The sequence below is a fragment of the Tetrao urogallus genome (genome assembly GCF_951394365.1).
Source record: "Tetrao urogallus genome assembly, chromosome: 9".
Taxonomy (NCBI): Eukaryota; Metazoa; Chordata; class Aves; order Galliformes; family Phasianidae; genus Tetrao; species Tetrao urogallus.
Genome location: NC_136822.1, coordinates 3,002,362 through 3,023,099, shown reverse-complemented (window position 1 = coordinate 3,023,099; position 20,738 = coordinate 3,002,362). Strand labels below are relative to the sequence as shown.

Genomic DNA, 20,738 nt, shown 5'->3' with positions numbered 1-20,738 from the left:
CGTTTCACAAGTCACTGGTGAATATAAGGCTGTATAAACATGTACAGTTTAGTGATTGATACTAGATATAGTCGGTGTCATAGGGTGGCTCATCTCTCACTGTATCCTGACAATGTATGACTAATTTTATACACTTTGTAATCAGTATCTTTAGGAAACGTTTAGGCAACAGTGTGTGTCTGTGCACATGCGCGTGTGCTAGGAGTTTACCATAAATGGTTATAAAGTAATACTGTACTTTTTAGACTAACACTTTCGGACAAAAATAATAGGTTTTATAGTTTTGATGACTTCTATAAAAAGTGCAATGCTTGTTAAACGAGGAACTTGGGCCATTGCATGGACAGATGCGTTCTCACAAGGCACTTACAAAGCATTCTGTTTTTCTGAGGGCATTTAAGCAAAGGCTGTAGTAGGACTAAGTAGGTTTTATTTACTTTTTAAGGGCAGGGTTGTCCTTTCTGGCTAACTAAGGTTTCTAATAACGTTTTAGCGTCCTTTGACCACCGAGGCACATTTCATAAGGTAGAAGAAAGCATTATATATAAACTTACGACATTTATTCATATTTAATCTCTCACTTGTAATCTGAGTGGAGAGCTGCAGATGCTCACTGGTGTCTGAGCTTCCTGCCCAAGGGAGGCTCTTCCTGGAGCCACATCCCAGCAGCTGCAAGGCTGTTTCTGAGGCCGGGAGCTCCTTGCCTTCTGTAGGCACCAAGCACAGGCAGGGGCTCCAGGATCCTTGGTACTGAGCAGAGCACACCTCGCTCTGCAGGCAGGAGGGCACCTGTTGCGTGTGCGAGGAAATGGAGTTGGCCATTGATGACCAAGGCTTCCCATGAGATCCTGTGGTCTCGCAGTTTCATATCACTGTCGTCAGGATACATTAACTGTAAGTAATTAGCAATATTCACAAGCTGTGAGTGTCTCCTACCCAGGATTTGTTCAGATGTCAAGCACAATAAGCTGCCTTTCTTCTGTGGTGAAGCATGAGAGGAGCAGCCTGGTGTGGGACAGGGCTATAGTTGTGGAGGTGTTCCAGCAGCCAGCATGGTGGCAGGGTTCTCACTGTGCTCCATCACACCCCAGTTCAGAAACACTCCACAGAAACGTGGTTTCTTTTGTTTGCACAAACACTGCGCGGTTGTGTTGTAAGAGATGCCCTGAGCCAGTAGCTCCACTCTGCCAGGGAGAGGTGTGTATATTTCTTCTTTAATAAAATACTCAACAGCTGAACTTCTCATTGTCCTAACTGTGTGTCTTCCATGCTGCAGTGAAACAGAGATTTCCAGCACAGGAGAGATTCGCTTACAGCTTCAGATGGCACGGCCCAGTGAGCGCTGTGCTGGGCAGAGAAAGGCAGTAACCATGTGGGATGTGCCAAGCTCAGCCTCCCCTGTGTTTGTTAGTACTGGGGCTGGTGTGCAGCCTCACAGCCCTGCCCCCACTTACCTGTAGAAGAAAGCTGCCCCAGTCACTGGGGAAGACATTGCAAAACAGCTGCAGTGGGGTTCAGTCTCTTCTTCCAGGTAACACGGACATGGTGTGGCTAACATGAATGATGGGACAAGAGGGTTGCACCAGGGGAGGTTCAGGTTGAGTATTAGGGACAATTTCTTCTCAGAGAGAGCAGTGGGGCACTGGCGCAGCTGCCCAGGGAGGTGGTGGGGTCACCATCCCTGGAGGTGTTCTGCAACCATGGAGATGTGGCACTGAGGAACATAATCAGTGGACGTGGTGGCGTGGGTTGGACAGCTGGACAGGTGATTTTAGTGGTCTTTCCTAACCTCAGTGATTTGAATCCCTGATTCAAATGATTCCCCATGCACACAGCTCCACGCACCTAGTTTCAACCAAGGGCCTTTTTAATGGAGGTTTGTAGGAACACACTGTACCTAGATTAGCTTCCTCACGTACAGACAGTTTTCTGCAATCTGCAGCCTTTTCCAGGTTTTCCCATTCTTTGCCCTCAAACTCCACAACTGCCACGAGGGACTGGGGCATGGCATCCACCTGCAAAACCAGCACAGCCCCTTGAAGCACGCAGACTCTGGGCATACTTCTCCCGTAGAGTGGAACTGACAGTTATTTGGCAGTTACAGGTGCTGCTTCCAGGTAAGTGCAGCAGCTGCAGTGCTTCAGTACCTTTGGCTTCACAGCACCCAGTCCCATTGCCCCTCAGCTGCCATTCAGCCAGGAGCTCAGCCACTGCTGCAGATCTGTGAGCACCCAGCAAGGCCACGTAGCACGAATGGTTCTGGGAATGGCGGCGGAAGAAAAAGCCCAGTGTCGTCCTGGGAAAACATCCCAGCAGCAGGAGAGCAGGCAGCAGCATTAATCATCTATCAGTGGTGGAGGGGCCAGGTGCAGCTGGAAGGTCTCATTGTGGAAGACGCTGCTGGCAGCAGAGTCCCCGTGGGAAACACTGAGCAGCCCATGCTTCTCCCCACCGCGGGACAGTTCAGTCAGGAGAGCTAACTGCAAGACAAAATCCAGATAGGTCACCTCCTGCGGCCAGGACAGACTGCCCAGAGGCACTAATGCAAGGTGCAGAGAGAGCTCACGTGGGGTCATAATCTCCCTGCTGCAATGAGGAAAGCCTTAACGCGTGAAGGAAGAGCTCCATGCTGCGTGCAGCGACCCCACAGGACTCTGCAGCACAACAATCCTGAACTCAACAACTTTCCAGGTGTCTTGAGGTTGTTTTTGAATTCCATCATTGAAAAACAATCCCGGAGAGAGCTGAAAGTGCCAACTGGTGCAGCCAGAATGGGCAGAGGCACGAGGAGAAAGGAGGGGACAGAGGGAGGGTCACTGTCTTGGGACAAGCCCATGGGGGACTGCAGAGAGGCTCCTCTGCAAGCATGCCAGCCATGCTGTGTCTGGACAGAAGGCTATTTGCAAATGGAAAAGGAGCCTGAGAAATGCTGCACACCATACACACTTTTCAGGCCCAGCCTCAGGACTGGAGGCAGTCCCCCAGCGGTGGCAGCAGTGCGGATGTGCTGTGATGGGAAGCAGCCAGCTCTATGCACGCTGCAGTGCCAGCACTGAATGAAATCCCACAGAAAAGCCGAAGCCCATGCTGCCAGCTCTAACATCTTGCCTGGCAGCTTGCATAGTACCCTTCCCCACTTTGAAGCTGACAGGGTAACAGGCAGTACGTACCCGCGAGGTCCCACGGTTGAGTCGGCAGAGTTGGTCAAAGGCCTGGATTTGCTGAGGATCCAATGCAGACTCTGACCCTGTCTGATAAAGGGAACGAGGAGGTTACAAAAACAACCACATCCCATGAGAGCCCAGCCAGCAGCCAGGCAGGCTCACTGCAGTGGCACTGGAGTTGCTACACAGCTTCAGGTGAAGAGTAATGGAAATGCAAATACAAGTGCCATAGTCTGCAGCCGAAGCATTAGCAATGCCTTTAAAAAGCATTATTTAAATATCCCAGGGAGGGATGACAAAGAATCACAGATTCTCCCAAGTTCGTCCCATTTTACCGCATCACGATGTTTCTATTTTGATTACTTCAAAAGCGTCATCAAGGAACTACAATGGGAGCCAGGGAGAGCAGCCTCCCTCGTGAGCAGCGATTTGGCATCTGTCGTCTTCGGGGATCTATTTTTAAGGGAACGTTCAAGACTCATTCTTAAACATTTTCTCCCAAACAAATTTCCCAAAGGCTATTAACCCAAAGTGCTGCAGTCCTACAAGTGACTGCTTACCGAAGCTGAATTTACCACCCCCTGGCTGTTGAGGCCCCTATATCCACCAGGCCCTTCTCCCCAGGATTTCTCCTCTGGGGCAGATGCTGCAGCACCCAGCTGCTTGATGCTTCCTGTGCTCTGTGGTGTGTTTACAGAGCACGTTCCAGAGCTCAGTGAAGATGATTCCCAGTTACTGTGGACAAACTCTAAAAGCACAACACGCTAGAGGGCACACAGCCACCAGTCAGTGCCAGAACCATCCTTAACTTCTCTGGGTGACACATCCTTCCACCTCCTGCATTGCTGGTGTCTCAACGTCCCTCAGTGTCAGCAGAACTCAGATTTGGGAATGCCTTATCCAGAGTGTGCGCTCACAGCCCAGAAGACCAACAGCACCCTGGGCTGCATCAACACAGGGATGGCAAGGAGGGGAGGTGATTGTCCCCCTCTGCTCTGCCCTTGCAAGGCCCCACCTGCAGTACGGCATCCAGGCTTGGGGTCCCAGCACAGGAGGGATGTGGAGCTGTTGGATTGGGTCCAGAGGAGCATGATGAAGGTGCTCCAAGGGCTGGAGCACCTCTCCTATGAAGAAAGGCTGAGGGAGGTGGGGGTGTTTAGCTTGGAGAAAAGAAGGCTCTAGTGAGACCTCACTGTGGCTTTCCAGCACTTGAAGGGAGCTTATAAGCAGGAGGGAGACTGACATGTTGCAGACTGATAGTAAGAGGACAAGGGGGAATAACTTTCAAAGAGGAGAAATTCAGGTTAGCTGTGAGGAGGAAATTCTTTACTCACAGGGTAGTGAGGCCCTGGCACTGCTGCCCAGAGAAGTGTGGAGATGCTGGAGGTGCTCAGGGCCAGGCTGGATGGGGCCCTGGGCAGCCTGAGCTGATGAGGGGCAGCCAGCCCACGGCAGGGATTGCGACTGGGTGCTGTAAGGTCCCTTCCAACCCAGCCATTCCATGATTCTATGATTCCTGAAGCCTGAATAGTTTCGTTACAATTGAAGCCCTGTACATTTTGCCTTTGAGATGTTCATCAATCAGAGGAATGCCCCAACTGCTGACACCAAGAGCACGTGCTCAGACTCATTTCCTCCTCCTGCAGGACACTGTTTATATTGCAAATAACAATCACCAGTCAAGGAGCCGAGTGTTCACAGTCCCTGTGCACATGGCATAACTCAAGAGCCTGTGACAGGGAGGGTCGTGTACCCACAGCTGACAGGCTGTGCAGCACTTCCAAGGGATGAGTGGGTCATCCTCGCGTGGAGAAAAAAATCACTAAAAAAAAATCAACAAAAGAAAGGGGAAAAGCTGCTCTCCACATTTGCTGTAGCCACAGGCATTCAAGAACAAGGAAAATGCAATATAATTGGCCTCTCCTCTCCTGTTATCTCTCTGCCACGCGCATGTAACCATCAATCAGACTGCTCTCCAGGCTGATGAGCTGAAATATTGCAGGCAATTCTTTTTGTTGCCATGGAAACTCCTGCTGTCAGGCCCCTTCCTTTTTTAGCCGTGTCACTAAAGGCATGTTTTCACTCAGGAGCTCTGCGGAGGCTCTCAGGGTCCAGCATCAGCACTCAGGCGTTAGGAGAACGCGCTCAGCTCCTCATCCCACCCTCAGCAAAACTCCAGGCTCCGGCAGCCACTGCTGCGGGATCAGTTGTGGACCCATCAGCACCTTGCAGCCATTTCCAGCCACGTCCTCACTACACCTCTGGGCGGTCTGACCCACAGCCAGTATGAGGAAATCATTAATGAGCTCCAGACAACCCGAGGAAATCCCCCGGATAACAGAAGTGTGCCACTGCTGACCTCTGCAGATGTACAGCAGAGCGATGTGCCTGGAGCAGGACACAGCCCATCCATCCCTGCAGATGGGATACCCACTCCCCATTCTCTGCTCAGTGCAGCAGCAGCTCACACTCACACTGGGCACTGGTGGAACATTCCCTTCTGGACCACTGCTGCTGCTTTCAGCCAAAGGAGCCATAATGCTGTTTGGGGTTAATTAGATAAAAAACATGCATCCCAACACCAGCAACCTCACTGGATGCTACGACCCCCACAGATGGTATTTATTTGTCACAAAGCAAAGGAAGCATGGCAGCCCATGGATTAAATCACACACATGGCATGCCAGGCCAGGCTGGAGCTCATCCCAGGTCTGTGCCTGAGCCCGAGGTTACAGAGGAACCAGTAGGAGACAAATACTTCATTTTCTAGGCATAAGCTGAGGAGGCTGATAAGCAGCATTCCATCACAGCTAAGGACAGAAGGCTGAGGGGCTGCAGTGCTCTCTCAGTGCCAGGACTGCAGGCAGAGAGAAGAAAGGTAAGGAGATGCAGAAGAAAGCAGGGTACGAGTTCACTGATCTCTTTCTGCCAGAAGCTTACTGATAATGCGAGCTGCTAAACTTTACCAAGAACCAAGCAGAAACTTCTGCTGCTTGCCCCCACCGCAGCTTCTGAGTCTTGTGCAGCATACTGCTGTTTATGATGATATGTTTAAGAACAACCCCGGTGCTAGAAGCCCAGTTGCATCTGCCCAGGCCTTCCTGTGCTCAATTCAGACACAGCAAGAAAAGGGGCTGTTTTCACTGCGCGATGTGAGGATGAGAGCTCTGGGGAGGGAGATGGGTGTAGAGACTGCAGTTCTCTGTTTGAGGGATTCGTGGGGAGATGCTCACCTACTGCCTGCACCTCTGCAGGCTGCCCAGCCCAGCAGCCACCAACCTGGCTGATTCCCTCTCTTACCCTTCCCACCCAGAGACTGCAAACTGAATCCACACTACAGCTACTACTTGTTTTGCTCCCTGCCTTCAAAGGGGACGTCAGGAGGAGGGAGAGCCCTACACATCCTTCCTGATCTTTTGCCTTTTGGTCATTTCTCAGCTTGAAGCAGGCACAAAGCACAGCAGGGACCAGCAGTCAGCTCTCAGCAGCAGCAGCAGAGCACCCCAGGGCAGGGTTCCTGCAGTGCCATGGAGCTCCAAGCCATACAGCATGCTGGCTCCCAGCCCCTGTGAGCAGATGGAAGTCACACAGTTCCTTTCCTACTCATTCTCCCAGGCAGATCCACAAAGACAGACTGAGAGCTGCAATTTCACACTGCGGACACGCAGCGATGTGTGCTGGTCCCTGGGAGAACAGACAGACCACTGTCAGGCAGTGCTACACTCCACAGCTATTGGCAGCAGGGACTGTGCAGTTTGTGAGAATAGCAACAGGCTGCAGCAGCCCAGCATGTGTCACCGCATTTCTGTGTCTATTTTACAGACCCTCATAGATCCGAAATGTTTTGTTAAAACGGAGGGATTTTCATTCAACCACAGGAATGTAGTTTACCAGTGCTGTTTAATATCTTCATCAGTACCAACAACAGCGGGATCGCATGCATCCTCAGCAGTTGGTGGATGACACCAAGCTATGTGGTGCAGTCAGCACACCCAAGGGATGAGATGCCATTCAGAGAGAGCTGGGCAGGCTGAGCAGTGGGCCCAGGTGAACCTCATGAGGTTCAACAAACCCAAGTGCAAGGCCCGCACCTGCGTCACGGCAGCCCTGCTATCAGTACAAGCTGGGGGATACGTAAGGACAGGGCACAGCCCCGTTGAAAAGGACCTGGGGATGCTGATGGATGGCAGCTGGACACGATCCAGCTCTCTTCTTGATGCTCATTAAAACTCTTGCACTCAGAACGGAGCTCACCAACTGCAGTAACTGCAGGGATCACACGCACTGTCTGCCCTGCCATGAGTTGACAGGATTAACCTCCTGCATAAAACATATCTGCTCTCTGCACAGCTCTAAACATGGTGCCCTCAGAAACGTTCTCAAACATGGAAGTACTACCGCATTTTGTAGTGTTTCAAGGTGGTTTTCTGCTGCATTTATAGAACCAAGAACCATTTATAGTCCAAGAATCAAGATTGTGCTCCTCTCCCTGATACACGTAGGTGAAAACAAACCATCTCACCACAACAATGCCATTCAGTTCTGAAGATTGATGACCAAGACACTAAGACTACTACACTCCCGTATGTAGGCAGATGCAGTGACTGCTTTTACCTAACGTGCCTCAGTTAACATCAAGCACCACCAGCCCAAACTTAAGGTTGGAAAGAGATGACAGAAATTGACACACACAAAAACTCAATTTTTGTAAGGATGTGAGAGGAGGACAGGACAGATGCTCAGTGTGGACACTGAAGATTATCCTGGGGAAGACAACAAGGTCTCAGTGATAACAGTGCACTAACTTCCAGTAGGAAGATAAAGCAAAGAGCCCCTTTGGCCTCCTCTTGCTGCTCCCTGTGCAGAGCCCGACGCCGTAACCCTGTGTTAGAGAAAGGCTCCTTTCAGCAAGTGTTCTCACCCACTTCAGCAATGTCAGTGCTGGTCCATGGCACCTCTCCACCCCCTCCACTTCCAAGGCACTGCTCCAGAAGCCACACATACAAAGCAGAGGCACAGAAAGCACTGTCTGCTGGGCTGTCATTTCACATCTAAATCTCAGCAGCATTGTACAATTCAATCTGACAGTCTTTGTTTCAACAGAGCAGAACTGGTACTATGAAATGCACTCCAGATGCTCAGTGGCATTTCTTAGCATGAATTTATTCCTAATTCAAGGCTTGCTAAGAACATAAATATCTAAAGTGAGGATTTCACTGTGGAAAAGACAGCATTATATTTTACTGAGGGACAGACAACACTTTCAGTCTTCAAAGCAGCAGTCTCCCCATGGATCTGTATGCAGAACGTCCCAGAAGCTCCGAGCTGGCTGAAGCAGGGTGTGGGGAAGGTAGGGCTTGGGTTGGGAGCTCCAAGAGTTAGCACAGCATCCTTCTGGGGTTCTCTGTTTATTAAAATTACTTGCAGAGATGCCAGATGCAGAAGTGAGGACAGTGTGAGCAGCACAGGGCTGGGCCTGCCTGATGGGAGCACAGAGCAGCCCTTCACTGGAGAACTGTGACGTGAAAAGGCCCAACAAACCCAGTGACAAAAGCAGCACTCAATCACTCAGTGTTTACAGCACCCTGAGCAATGACTGTGCTCTCTTGGGCACTGACTGAGCACCACAGAGAGACCTGAACATGGCTGGAGGTTGGGACCCTGACAGTCCCTTTCCTTCAGTCCCTTTGCTTGCCTGCTCCTCCCATCTCGACACCCTGCATTGTATCCCCCAGGCCATGGAGGCGCCTGGTGCACAGACCCACAGCATTCTGTACACATCAGTGCCACGTCAGGATGAGCCTGGGGGCTGTGTGCAGCCCAGCTTTGCTGCTTCCATGCCCAGCTCTCTAAGAACCTCTGCTTGAATTCATGTGAGGCTGCATGCGCCCAAACACCACAGCACTGCCTCCTGTAGAGCTCTGTATCCCAGGCTGCTCACCTCCTGCTTTTGGTCCTAGGAAAAGGCATCTTCTCCCCTCCTCCAGAACAACCAGATCTCCAATTCCCTGGCCAGATAGATCCTTACCTCAGGGTTCATTAAGACTATCAAAAGTTAAGCAAATGAACCTCCTGGAGAAGCAAGAGATTACAGCCTCACTCAATCTAAACACATGCTGTTTTTTAAAGATCTGACTGCACAACACATGCAAACACAACAGTTAAGTATTGTAATTCAAACATGTAATGAACATCACAAACTTGAAAAGGATCTGGGACAGCAGGGGAGCAGGTGGGAGCCTGAAGCAGAGAGAGGGCTCTGAGGGGCCAGAGCCGAGATCTGCAGGGAGTGGGGCTGTCCCTGCCAAGAGCACATGGCCGAGCCAGCAGGGCAGCACCAGAACTCAGATCACCTGGCAGAGACATTACATTATTTGTGTAACCCTTTCCTTCCCCACCCAGTCTCTCCGTATGGCTCCCATTAAGCCCTGAGTGCCCAGTCCCTCACTGCTGCAGACAGTTGCAGCAGCATCCTATAGTGCCCCAATCGCTCCCACATCATCTGGATTATTTTCCATTTCATTCTCTGCAAGGATACCCAGACCAGTACTAAAGGGAGGACAGAAGGCTCGAGAGAAGCCCAGTGATAACCAAGCTGTGAGGGACTGCGATAAGATGCCAGGCATTTCATTGATTAATGTGATTTTGGTATTGAATGTTGTCTTTAGCTTTTAAAGTTAAACCTGGTGTGGCACACCCATTCACACACCTTCAGAGCAAAAGCTTAGAGGGTAAAACATGGAGATGCTGTGATTCTGCCCAAGTTCAGAGCGAGCACCTGGGTGCTGATTTACCCAAGTGTGGCATGCAGTGTTCATCACTGGCAAATACGCATAGCTAACAGTGGTGACTCGGTTAAAAAGTAGTGTTTTGTAGCTGAGAATTTGCTCTATTAAATAGTGTTATTGTGCTCTTTGTATCTGATGTAGTTTCCATGGAAATAAATAGGAGGCATTACTTCTGGAGCGTGCTATGTACAATATCAGGAAAGCCTTTTTCCTGTCACTGTATAGGAAACTAACACAATTTGACTGCAAAGCTTGCATCATGTTCCACACATTCCTCAGAGATTACTTCTCCCCTAAGCCTCCCTTCAAACAGGAAGCTTCACTTTTGGTTAACAGAGAAGCTGATGGGAGTTGACTAATGCTGTTAGCCATCTTCTGATAAGAACTGATTTGGCAGAAATTGAAATAATCTGTTATAAGAAAATGGAAGTACTTCTATAAGGATGTACTCCAGATTGAATGAGCTCTCAGAAGTGGAAATGCATTGCTTTGCATGCCATCGGGGCGGTGACAAATGCCCAAAGCACTGAGAGGCATTTAGAAACAAACCCACTCCAGTGACCTCTGGGACATGGGACAGCAGAGCTCAGTTCCCCCAGTTCAGAATTCCTGAAGACATCCCAAAGATGGGATTTTGCTCAGTCCCCAGTGTATTTTGCACAAATACAGCGACAGCAGTCCTGACTGCATGCAATACACTGTGCTGGCATCTCTTACCCAGAGCCAGACTGCCCAGTAGGGGGGCAGAGCAGAGGTTCTATGGCCCAGCCACAAGGAATGCACCAACTTCTACTACATGTTTTACATAAAACACAGCTAAATATAGTTTAAAAGGAACTGGCCCTGCTGGCCCGTCTCAGGCTCTCACAAATGAGTTTCTTCTGGCGGGTATCAGCTCTGCTCCACCCTGGCTAGCAGTTCTGGATGAACACGTTTCCATCTCTTGTATACCCACACCAAAACTAAATGACACCCATCACCGTGACACGTTACCTACCAATGCTGTTGGACACTTACCAATCACAGGCTTGTCTGGAAGCAGAGTAAGACATAAGAACAGAGCAATGCAGCACTTCTCTAAGTTAATGTGGAAAGCAACCACATGAGGAGCCTTACCTGTGCCAAGGAGGTTCCACTTCCTTTCTTCAGCTCTGAGAAGTTCTCACTCAGTTTTCCACCCTTGCTGCTCGAGTTGCATTTATAGCACATCCACCGCATCACATCTTTGCTTACTGCCCCACACTCCTTACTGAGCAGGCACAGGGAATGGTATAAGTGGCCACAGCTGTAAAGGTGAGAAGATAAATCTTTTGTGAGGTGCTTGAAAGCAGGGTACTGCAGCCTGACGGCACTGTGCTTCAGAGAAGAAAGCTATGGCCAATGAAAACCAAGGCTGCTTACTGGTAACCTCGTATCAGCAGTGTGCGTGCTCACTTCATACCTGCACACTGCCCTGCAGGACCTCTAGACTCATAAAAACAGCAGCAGGTGCCCACTTGTTGATGCAGCTGCAGATCTCAGCACTAAGGTAATAGCCATCCTACATTTCACAGCCACCTGGCCACAGACAGGAATATCAGTGATGCCAGGCACAGTCAGGGATGCAATCGATCTGAGGTGTACAAATAAAACCACTGCTTGTGACCCAGTGGACACCTGTAGGCCCAGCCCTCCCCAGCACAAAGCACTTTATTTGAGATGGAACAAGCAGTACATCAGCTAGCAGCAAAACACTTCATTTAACACCCCTCCTTTTACTTGCTGCAGCCAGTTTCCAGACCATTTATGTTTTATGAAGCTCTCTGTAAAGTGTTCCTGCCGTAGTTCAGTAAGGGCACACAGGCAGTTATGGATATCGACTATGACTGTGCTGCCTGCGTACAGCAGGGAATCACCTTCTGCTAATACAAACACTGCCAGGTTAAATGACAGGGGAGTCCACAGCTTACTGCTCTCCCAAAACTGCAAGGGGATTCCTTTCAGCTGAGGCAGAGCTGGCTACACGCAAGGAAGGCTGGCTGAGCAGTCTGACTGCCAGCCCATGTACAGTGCAGGGGATGTGCTCACAGGAATACTTCTGTGGTTTTATTTTTTAAGCTAATATCATCATCTCGCCCGTGACTTTATCCCTTCACTTTACCTGAAAACAATGATTTCATCAGCACTTTCTTGCCTCCTTTTGTACTGCTGTAGACAAATGCAGCAGTAATCCTGCTTTGGGGTAAGCCCTCTAGTGACAGAAGCTCTTAGGTTACACAGGGACCAGTGGAGATCGTGGTTTAGAAGGTTTGTGGTCGTCTCTAAAAGAGTCTGCATGGAACACAATATATCGAGGTCATTTTGTCATCTCCTTAGAGCAGAAGCTCCATAGCCTTCAATTCTTCACAACGAGCAGCTTACCGGATTGCTAAGAACAAAACCAGACACACAAATTGCTTCTCACATGTTTTGCAGCTGCTGCCTTCAGAACACTTAGCCTTTTATCACATGTTAATGGAGACAATACCTCTTCACTCTTAAATGGATAGATAAGTGCTTCATTGATTTTCGTCCAAGAGCGTTAAAAGATGTGGGAGAACAGGCTCAGCTTGTCATCTTCCCTACCAGACTTCTCTTTTTCCTCTTTACCTGGTAAATCACTGCATAAATCCCTATTTTTTGTTAGAAATGCACAGATAAAAATCAAAGCAGAAAGCCAGTGCTGCCCAGGGCAGACCCCCCTGAAGAACACAATAGACCACCTCTCTTTATCTGCAGTTCCCTACAGTAAAGCTATTTCCCATCTTACAGACTAATTTAAAAGGCACTTTGAATCCCTAACTGCAGGATAAGCTGGAGAAAACACGGGTGTTGGTGCTTCCAGTAATTTAACACAGAATTCAACTACAGAAATGTTCACATCACCACGGATCTGTCAGTCCCTTCATTTGCAATCTGTTTGTGAGCAACACAGACTCATTCCCCTTCCCCAGATCACACAAACACAAATCACTCGCATGGCCATTTACTTTGCTCTGCAGAGAAAAACAGCAAATGAGAGCAGTGAGCTGGATAGCTACAAGTAATCCCTGCACACAGCAGTGGATAGAGCAGAAACACATGCAACTTACTTGTTCATAGTTAAATGTGTCCAGCATTCCCAAGACGAGACCTTGAATTTCTCCAAGTTTCCCTTTTCCATAAACTGGATCCTGTGTGAAAAAACCAAACACTGTAGGACACCATCATCTATTCTGTTTTTTTTCATCTTTTCCATCTTTTTCCCTCCCTTCCAGACTGGTATTGCACATGGCAGTTATGATCCTGTATTTGCAGACGCGGTATGTGCACAAGGGAAGCAGAACGATCAGATGTACTGAGGAGAAAACTGGTGATTAGCAAAATGGAGTAGATGACAACATCAATATTAATGACTGTATGAGTCCAAATGTTTTTGAAGTGACCTTGGAAGCTCCAGGAGCTGCGGGAGGTGGTTGCAGGATGCAAACCAGCAGGAAACACCCTGCAGCAACAGAGCAGGCAAAACAGCACTGAAGTCAAGCCACAACACCCAGAAATCACTGCAGCAGCCCCAATGTCTGCCAGGCAACCTGACTACAGCCTTCCCAAGAACCATGATGGGCAGCAATGCCAACGTGCAGGTGTCAAGAAAACTAGCACTGAGTCATTTCAGTCGAGTCAAACCCAGCTGCAGCTGACAAACTCACAAGAGCTGCAGAGGCTCCTTGCCACTAGGTGAGTGGTACAGCCTCAAACAACACGGCGTTTTCCTTCTGCATGCATAATTCACAAGCAACAGCATTGAAAATACACTGCACTGAGTCACCGCATGAATTATAGACAGCAGCAGGGCTTGCACAACTTCCATCAGCACCTATGAGATCTACAACATAGAGAACCTTGGGTTTGGATTCACCAGATACTTCTGTGGCCAAGGAAAGCCAAAGAAGTAACTCCAATTGCTCAGACGGAACCATTTACACACGGCAGATTAGTGCAAGTAAACACTTTGAAAGCATCTTGTTTCTTGTCTTTGAGGAAAAGTAAGAGGAGGAAGATGTGACAGAAACGAGCAAGGAACAGAAGAGCCACCCACAGATCTGCAGAGGAGGAAGGTGAGGTGAGGGTCACCTCCCAGTTGCTCAGTCTTTTTCCAGGCTCAGTAAAATCTAAACCAGTAGCAGGTAGGAAGAGAATTGCCTTTTTCCCCAAAGAGGGCCACGTGGTCCAGCAGAACCTTACACCGGACACAGCAGCAGTGTGCAAGCAGCTCCAGCACATTTCCTGCTGGCAGCCATTAAAGCCATGGCTGGGCTGCCTACCTGCCTCAGGAATAACATCTGGAGCTGTAATTTCACATTCCTAGCAAGTTATAAAGCCGTCTTCCAATCAGCTGGGTTCAGCTCCCACGGAATTTATAGTCACAAGAGCCTTCAATTACTTTTATGAAAGAATATGTTTCATTAATTCCACCTTGTAAGTTTTGTCTCCATCTGGGATTTATGTGTGCTCCACATACACAGCACGGGATTGCCCATGACTAGAAATCAGTTGTGTCAAATGAGGAACAAATCACAGCTGCTTTTTCTGGGCTGGGTATTTCCATGGGGACCTGGGAGCACTCAGCATGGCAAACTGGAGCCAACCCAACTGCCTGCCTAGTGTGAGCAGCACCAGCAGGTCAGGGAGAGCTGGTGAGCCCTGAGCTGCAAACCAGAGCTGCCCTTCTTGTTTGAGGCAACAGCTGCTTCTATTTGCAGAACGTTCCTAAGGATTAGAGCTCTATAAGGGAATTAACTCAACCTTTCAGACCTCTTCAGACGGCATCCACACTCCTTAATGACACGACACCTCAAGAGCATCCCTCTAATATCATTCCTAATATGGTTATTTCAGACTGTTTAATAAATCATTTTTGTTAAGGACGAAAAAGAACATAAATATTAATCACTATTCTGCGTGACTTCAGTAATACAAAGCTGAGTCGGTGTGCTCTCACAGGAGATGCATGGAATCCACAGCCACAGAGCTGCTGACAGCAAGGTGCCCTTTAGCACTGAGTGTTGGTTGCAAAGTTAACATTTGCCAAAGGTATAATCTCTAAGCAGTTAAGCCCAGAAAAGGAAGAAAAACAGTCCACAAAAACTGGAATACTTAAATTCCTTTTCAGAAAAGGGAAGATAATCTACCTCTATTTATTGATGTCATTCACCTTATAAAAAAAAAGAAAGCAATGGTTAATTCCTGGGCAGTTGTTCTACCTCACAGGCAGCAGATCCAGCACATCCATGCACTGACACAAAGACCCAACCTCCACTGAAGCAGCATCTGAAGGCATCTGCAGACTTCCCAAACAGCCCCTATCCTTCTTCCCACATGCCACAGAAATACCCTGAGGGCATCAGAAAGGCTGCCTGCTCCTCAGGGCCCAGAAGAGCTCGTTTAAGAGTATATTTGTGGTCACAAAGTGGCACCGAAATGACATTTGCAAGGAGTCCCTACACACTGCTGAGCCAAGACAGCACTGCTTGGCACTAGGTTTTAGAAGTTTAGGTGGATTCAAAGAGGAACTAGAGAGCTCTCCAGAGGAACACACACCCAGGGTTAATAAAAGAGAGAAGCTCTAGTTCAGAAAGCTGCTTAGAGCCATGCATGGGTGCTGTGTTGTAAATCTCCCCTGCCGTGCATTGAAACGGCATTCCCAGGCAATCCAAAGAAGCAGATGACAGACCACACTGCACAGGAAGGCAAAAAGTCCAGTGCAGTGTAACAGGGAAAGTCTCCTTCATAATCCCAATCTAGTGTTCAAAGCCTCTGAACATTAGGGCTGTGTACCCAAGTCACAGCTGCACCGTAGGACATGGAAACATCATCATTATAGACACATCTCTTAAACCTACACTCCCAACCAAGGAAATCACAATGCACAGCATTCTGGCCCATAACCTATAGAAGATTAAGGGAATTCTGAGGCAAAAATCTATCTTAAAACAGCCAGCAACTTCTAAAGGATATGATTAGACTGTCCAAAACAAAGCTTCAACTATCAGAGGAATCTCAGAGGCGCAGTGAGGATGGGACAGCTGACACCTTTGCTGCCTACAGATGATCATGGTTGTACTCATACATCTTAGGTGTTTGCAAATTAGCCATAGAGTGAATGAAATCTATGAAATAATGAGTATTTCGAGGCAAAATCAACTTATTTAGCTATCTAATAAAGCAGTACCATGCTTCCTTCCATAGGATCTTCTACTGAGTTTCACAACATCATTTTCCCCACACTGCTTTTGAGCTACAAGGTACCCATTACTACTACTGTTCTGTGAAGTTATTATGCTAATAAACGTGATCAGGAGTCCCCTCTATTCGAATGCATTTATGAGAAGTCAACTTCTCCCCCCATCTTTTGTTCTAGCTCCACAAAAATGCATGCCTGATTAATCTGTTTTGTCAGACTGAATTTGTAAGGATGACCAGGAAAGCAGAATGAACCGGAACAGCTTTTCCCCATGCTTCCAACCCCAGTGACCAGAGGTGCACATGCTGCTCTAAATAACACCCTGGACATTGCTGTCCCCAGCAGAAGTACATCTCAGGAAGCATCTTAGGCACTGTTATCCTTTGCAACAGTGCCTCCACTTTTACGAGGGTGGGTAGTGACAGGACAGGGGGGAATGGTGTTAAACTGAGACAGGGGAGGTTTAGGGTGGGTATTAGGAGGAAGTTTTTCAGCCAGAGGGTGGTGAGGCACTGGCACAGGTTGCCCAAGGAGGCTGTGATGCCCCATCCCTGCAGGCATTCAAGGCCAGGCTGGATGTGGCTCTGGGCAGCCTGGGCTGCTGGTTGGTGACCTGCACACAGCAGGGGGTTGGAACTGGATGAGCACTGTGCTCCTTTGCAACCCAGGCCATTCTAGGATTCTCCACACCAACCATTTCACTGTACAGCTGAAATGTACTTCATTCCTTTGTCGCCTCCAGGACACAAATGCCAGTTTCTATTGAGGCTGTAATACAGAATTTTCTTACTAAAAGAGAGACTCTAAAAACGAAAAAAGGCAAGAAATATTCGAGGGTTGCACAAGAGTTTCTAAGTCTTGCCAAGGAAGAATGGGATCCTCCTCCAAAGAGTAACACCTCCCTGCTGCGTTACCTTCACAGTGGTCACTGCTCTGCCTTTCTCTCCATTCTGGTTATTCTCAGTACCACCCAGGAAAGCCTCCCTGCCAACCTCCAACCTCTTCATTCACAGCTTCTGGATCATTTCCTGCCTATATTAAACATCAAATAACACTCCACAGGAAACTGTACCTAATGTTCTAGTAAAACCAAATGAAATGTTACTAAAGAGACATTCAGTTTGCTTGATGCTTTCCACCTTTGATAAAATCCTATTTTATTTGATCAAAGCTTTCTATCCACCCTTTTACAACATCTTTCAATGTCATTCTTCTAATGACATTAATTACGACCTTCTCCAAAATCCAAGACTGTGCGTAATATTCAAGATCAAACTAACAGGCTGCTACAGGTATGCACTCACCCTGTGAAGTCTGCAGCTTTTCCACTTCTTTCTCTATCTGTGATAGAAACTGAAGAATAATTCAACACCTTCCAACCTCCTCCTCTTTCCTTCCTCCACTGAGCGATTCAACACAACTCTGCTTATGATCATTCAACCCAATATATCTGCAATCATCAATTCAGAGATGTCTGCTGCCACAAAAAAAAAAACCAAAACATATACCCCTAAAATTGTACTGTACCATCAGTTAACAGGACCCAGTCTTGATCTCTCTCCTCTTCAAAGCCCACGAACTTTGATTTAGTGTTTTCATAACCATCTACCCCAGCACTTCAGCTAAACAACTTTCAACAAATGTAGTTCTGAGCAGTTAATAGTGGCTGGAGCAGCCTCCAGAACTGCTAGTTTCAGTCTCAAAGTAATTACAACCTTCGAGATAATATTTCTTTTGGTTTGCAGAAATTACCTCAGTTGTCTTCACACAAGTCTGTGTGTTCCCTCATCTCCTGAGACTGCCAAGCCTGCCAGGTCACGCTACCAAGTTTATGACTCTCACCAACTGAATGTTTACTGGAATACTTTGAATCAGACGATCAGATAACCTGACAGAAACTGCTACCACATCGGGAATATGTTCAGCTCTTCCCCATAACTGAATGGCACAGCTTGGTAAAAGTTTGTTTGTTATGTTTTTCCCCTCAGAAACTCACCTGTAGAATTCTCTGCAGGATTGAAGGAAGAGCAATAAACGCAGCCATGTTGTTCAGCACTTGCATCGTCAAACTCTTCAAGGCTGAAACACCATGCATGAAAAGTCGCCAACACTCATTAGGATTCAAGGAGTAAAGAGGTGCATCTTTCAGATTAAGAGTTTCATTTCAGTTCGTCTTTTCTAATATGAAAACAGTTCTATCACTTTTTACCTTGCACACATTTTGCACTGAGCATTTCAAAAGTATCAGCATCTCAGTGTCTCCCCTCCTGCTTCCTACATACAGTAAGCTTTCAGATCTTCAGCCTTTCTTTGCAATACTGCCCTTGTTCATCCTGCATCAACCTGCATCCCTTTTTCATGCTGTAATCCCACTGACTCTAACATTTCCTAGCATTAGCATTTGCACGAAACATTTTTTCCCTCTTCATTCCCCAATTCCCTACAGTATGAGCCAATACCTGATACGTGTGGACAACAGCAATTCAGCTTCTTGGTGGGGATAATTAGATTTTCAAGCCTACTCAGAGCCAAGAAAGCTTTTGTGTGCACTGTTTTTCATAGAGACCATCTCAACAGAGCCAGCTGAGTACAGGAGGCTGTGCTAGGATCCCTCTTCCACCCAGGGCTAAAAACAAGAAGTACCCAACAGCTGCAGCCTCCCCACATGATCTTGCTGAGCTTAGTGCTACAGCCACTACAAGCTACATCAACTGCAAGAGCAGCAAGAGCAGGAAGTGAGTATCAGAATTACTTTTCATCTATTCAATCAGCAGAGGAGGAAAGACAGCACACAGATTTGGGGTCACAAGAAGTCAAAGTACTTACATTCAGCATATCGGTACTGTGAAGAGCCAGACAATTTCTGTGGGGACATCATAGCCTCCAGCAGGGGAAACCAGAGGGCCTAAAAGAATTGAATGCAAGAAAAAAAACAGTAAGAACACAGCAAAAAATGAGGTGTGACCAGTATCACAGCCCACTTCCATGTTATGAGAAACAGAATTACATTTCTCAGGTTATGTCTGCAGAGGAACAGAAGTGAAATGCATTAAAGTCATCACAAAGTACTCAAGAAAAGCAGTCCAGGTTGCTCCTATCATAGACCAAGATACTGTTTGACTGAGATCTGAGCACAGAACACCTCTGGTTCCTGTTGTTCCTTCTTTCCCTTTCTCACTGTTCCTTTCCTGGAATTGTGATAACATAACATAATCTACTTTTACTCCCTGCTTGACTTCCAGACATGCCATCTCTTCAGACACAGCATTCTCAGTTTTGAATTCAGTTATCTATGTTAAGCACTCTATTAGAAATAAAAATAGGTTCTGTGTCAGTGACATCAGCAAAATGAAAACACAGCCTAATTCTCTCTGCAAGAGCTGAGGCAAGCTGTACCGTCTCCAGCCCTTAAAGATCATTAAAGACTTTAATGTCAGAATTTGTGAAGTATTCAGAGCAGCAGAATTCCACAGCCACAGTGCAGGTAACATCAGCAGCTTTCTGCCACCATGAAGATGGCTCCAACCTAAGCATGCCAGTGCCTTCATGTGGTGTTACAAAAGCCATGATGTTTTGCTTTCTTCAGAGTCTGATTAACATCCAACCAAAATTTCAACTGCAGCTAAAAATGGAAAAAGGATATGGTCTAATCTACTTCTCCATTGCTGGTATGTGCTTTATTTTGTGCTTCACCCTTACAAATGAACATTTCTCTTGTGGGTTTATAACCTGAGCAACAAGAAGACGAGGCAGAGCAAAACAATGGCTAGTTGAGACGTGCCAGTATGGAATAGATGGGGAAAGGAAGGAGACATGAAGAAAATGCCTCTGGAAAGGTAGTGATGTGGTTTTTATTTCCTTACCTCTCGCTGTTGCTGGTTTAAGTTGTGTGAATTCCTCTGGCAAAGGGCAATAGTTTTCATTAGGGTATCTTCAATGCTTTCGAGCAAGGGGAGTTCTGCTGAACCTAAGCGTGGGGTGAAAAATAGATTGCCTTTACAGAAATGATGAGGTATGTTAACTCCCAGTCATTCTGCAAAATAAACTCCTGCTGTTCTACTAAAAGCTGCTCCCTACTGTGAACTACTGCATTATAAAGACAGGTCCTGATTTTCTGCACTTCAACAGATGCCCTATGTATTGTAGCAGTTAAGACTTGTCAGATAATCAAATATGGAAGATTCAGCTGTAGTTCAGGACACAATCAAGTAACAAATACGAGTCCTGCATTTGATTAGGTGCACCCTTGAATCCTGGGGCTAGTGAAAGCGCTCGTCTTTTGTAGGCAGAACATTCTTACTTCCATGAGAAGGGGCCTTTTTTGTTTTGTTTTGTTTTTTAAGAAGTTGCTTCTATATGCAACATCATCACTGTTCATAGCTAATGACTGGTAAGGCTCAGTAATGAGTCTGAATGGATTGTAACAAGGAAAACATTTCTGGTAAGGCACTAAGAGTGACAGCTGCAATCAGGAGTTAACAGAACAACTGAGCAGACACAATAAAACCCATTGGTTGTTTACAAGTCTCAAAGTGATCAAAGTAA

The 20,738-nt window shown here is 47.3% G+C and overlaps 1 protein-coding gene across 1 annotated transcript in view; it reads right to left on the bottom strand.

The window, feature by feature from the left end:
* Positions 1-2,336: 2,336 nt before the first annotated feature.
* VPS8 (VPS8 subunit of CORVET complex) overlaps positions 2,337-20,738 on the bottom strand; it is a gene marked incomplete at both ends in the record, with an annotated part of 62,294 nt that continues 43,892 nt past the window's right edge. Inside the window, 8 exons of the mRNA XM_079539709.1 lie at positions 2,337-2,480; positions 3,171-3,251; positions 11,069-11,237; positions 12,093-12,262; positions 13,063-13,143; positions 18,190-18,272; positions 19,020-19,098; positions 20,057-20,160. Of these exons, the coding sequence (XP_079395835.1) occupies positions 2,337-2,480; positions 3,171-3,251; positions 11,069-11,237; positions 12,093-12,262; positions 13,063-13,143; positions 18,190-18,272; positions 19,020-19,098; positions 20,057-20,160 (911 nt within the window). The remainder of the gene's footprint in view (positions 2,481-3,170; positions 3,252-11,068; positions 11,238-12,092; positions 12,263-13,062; positions 13,144-18,189; positions 18,273-19,019; positions 19,099-20,056; positions 20,161-20,738) is intronic.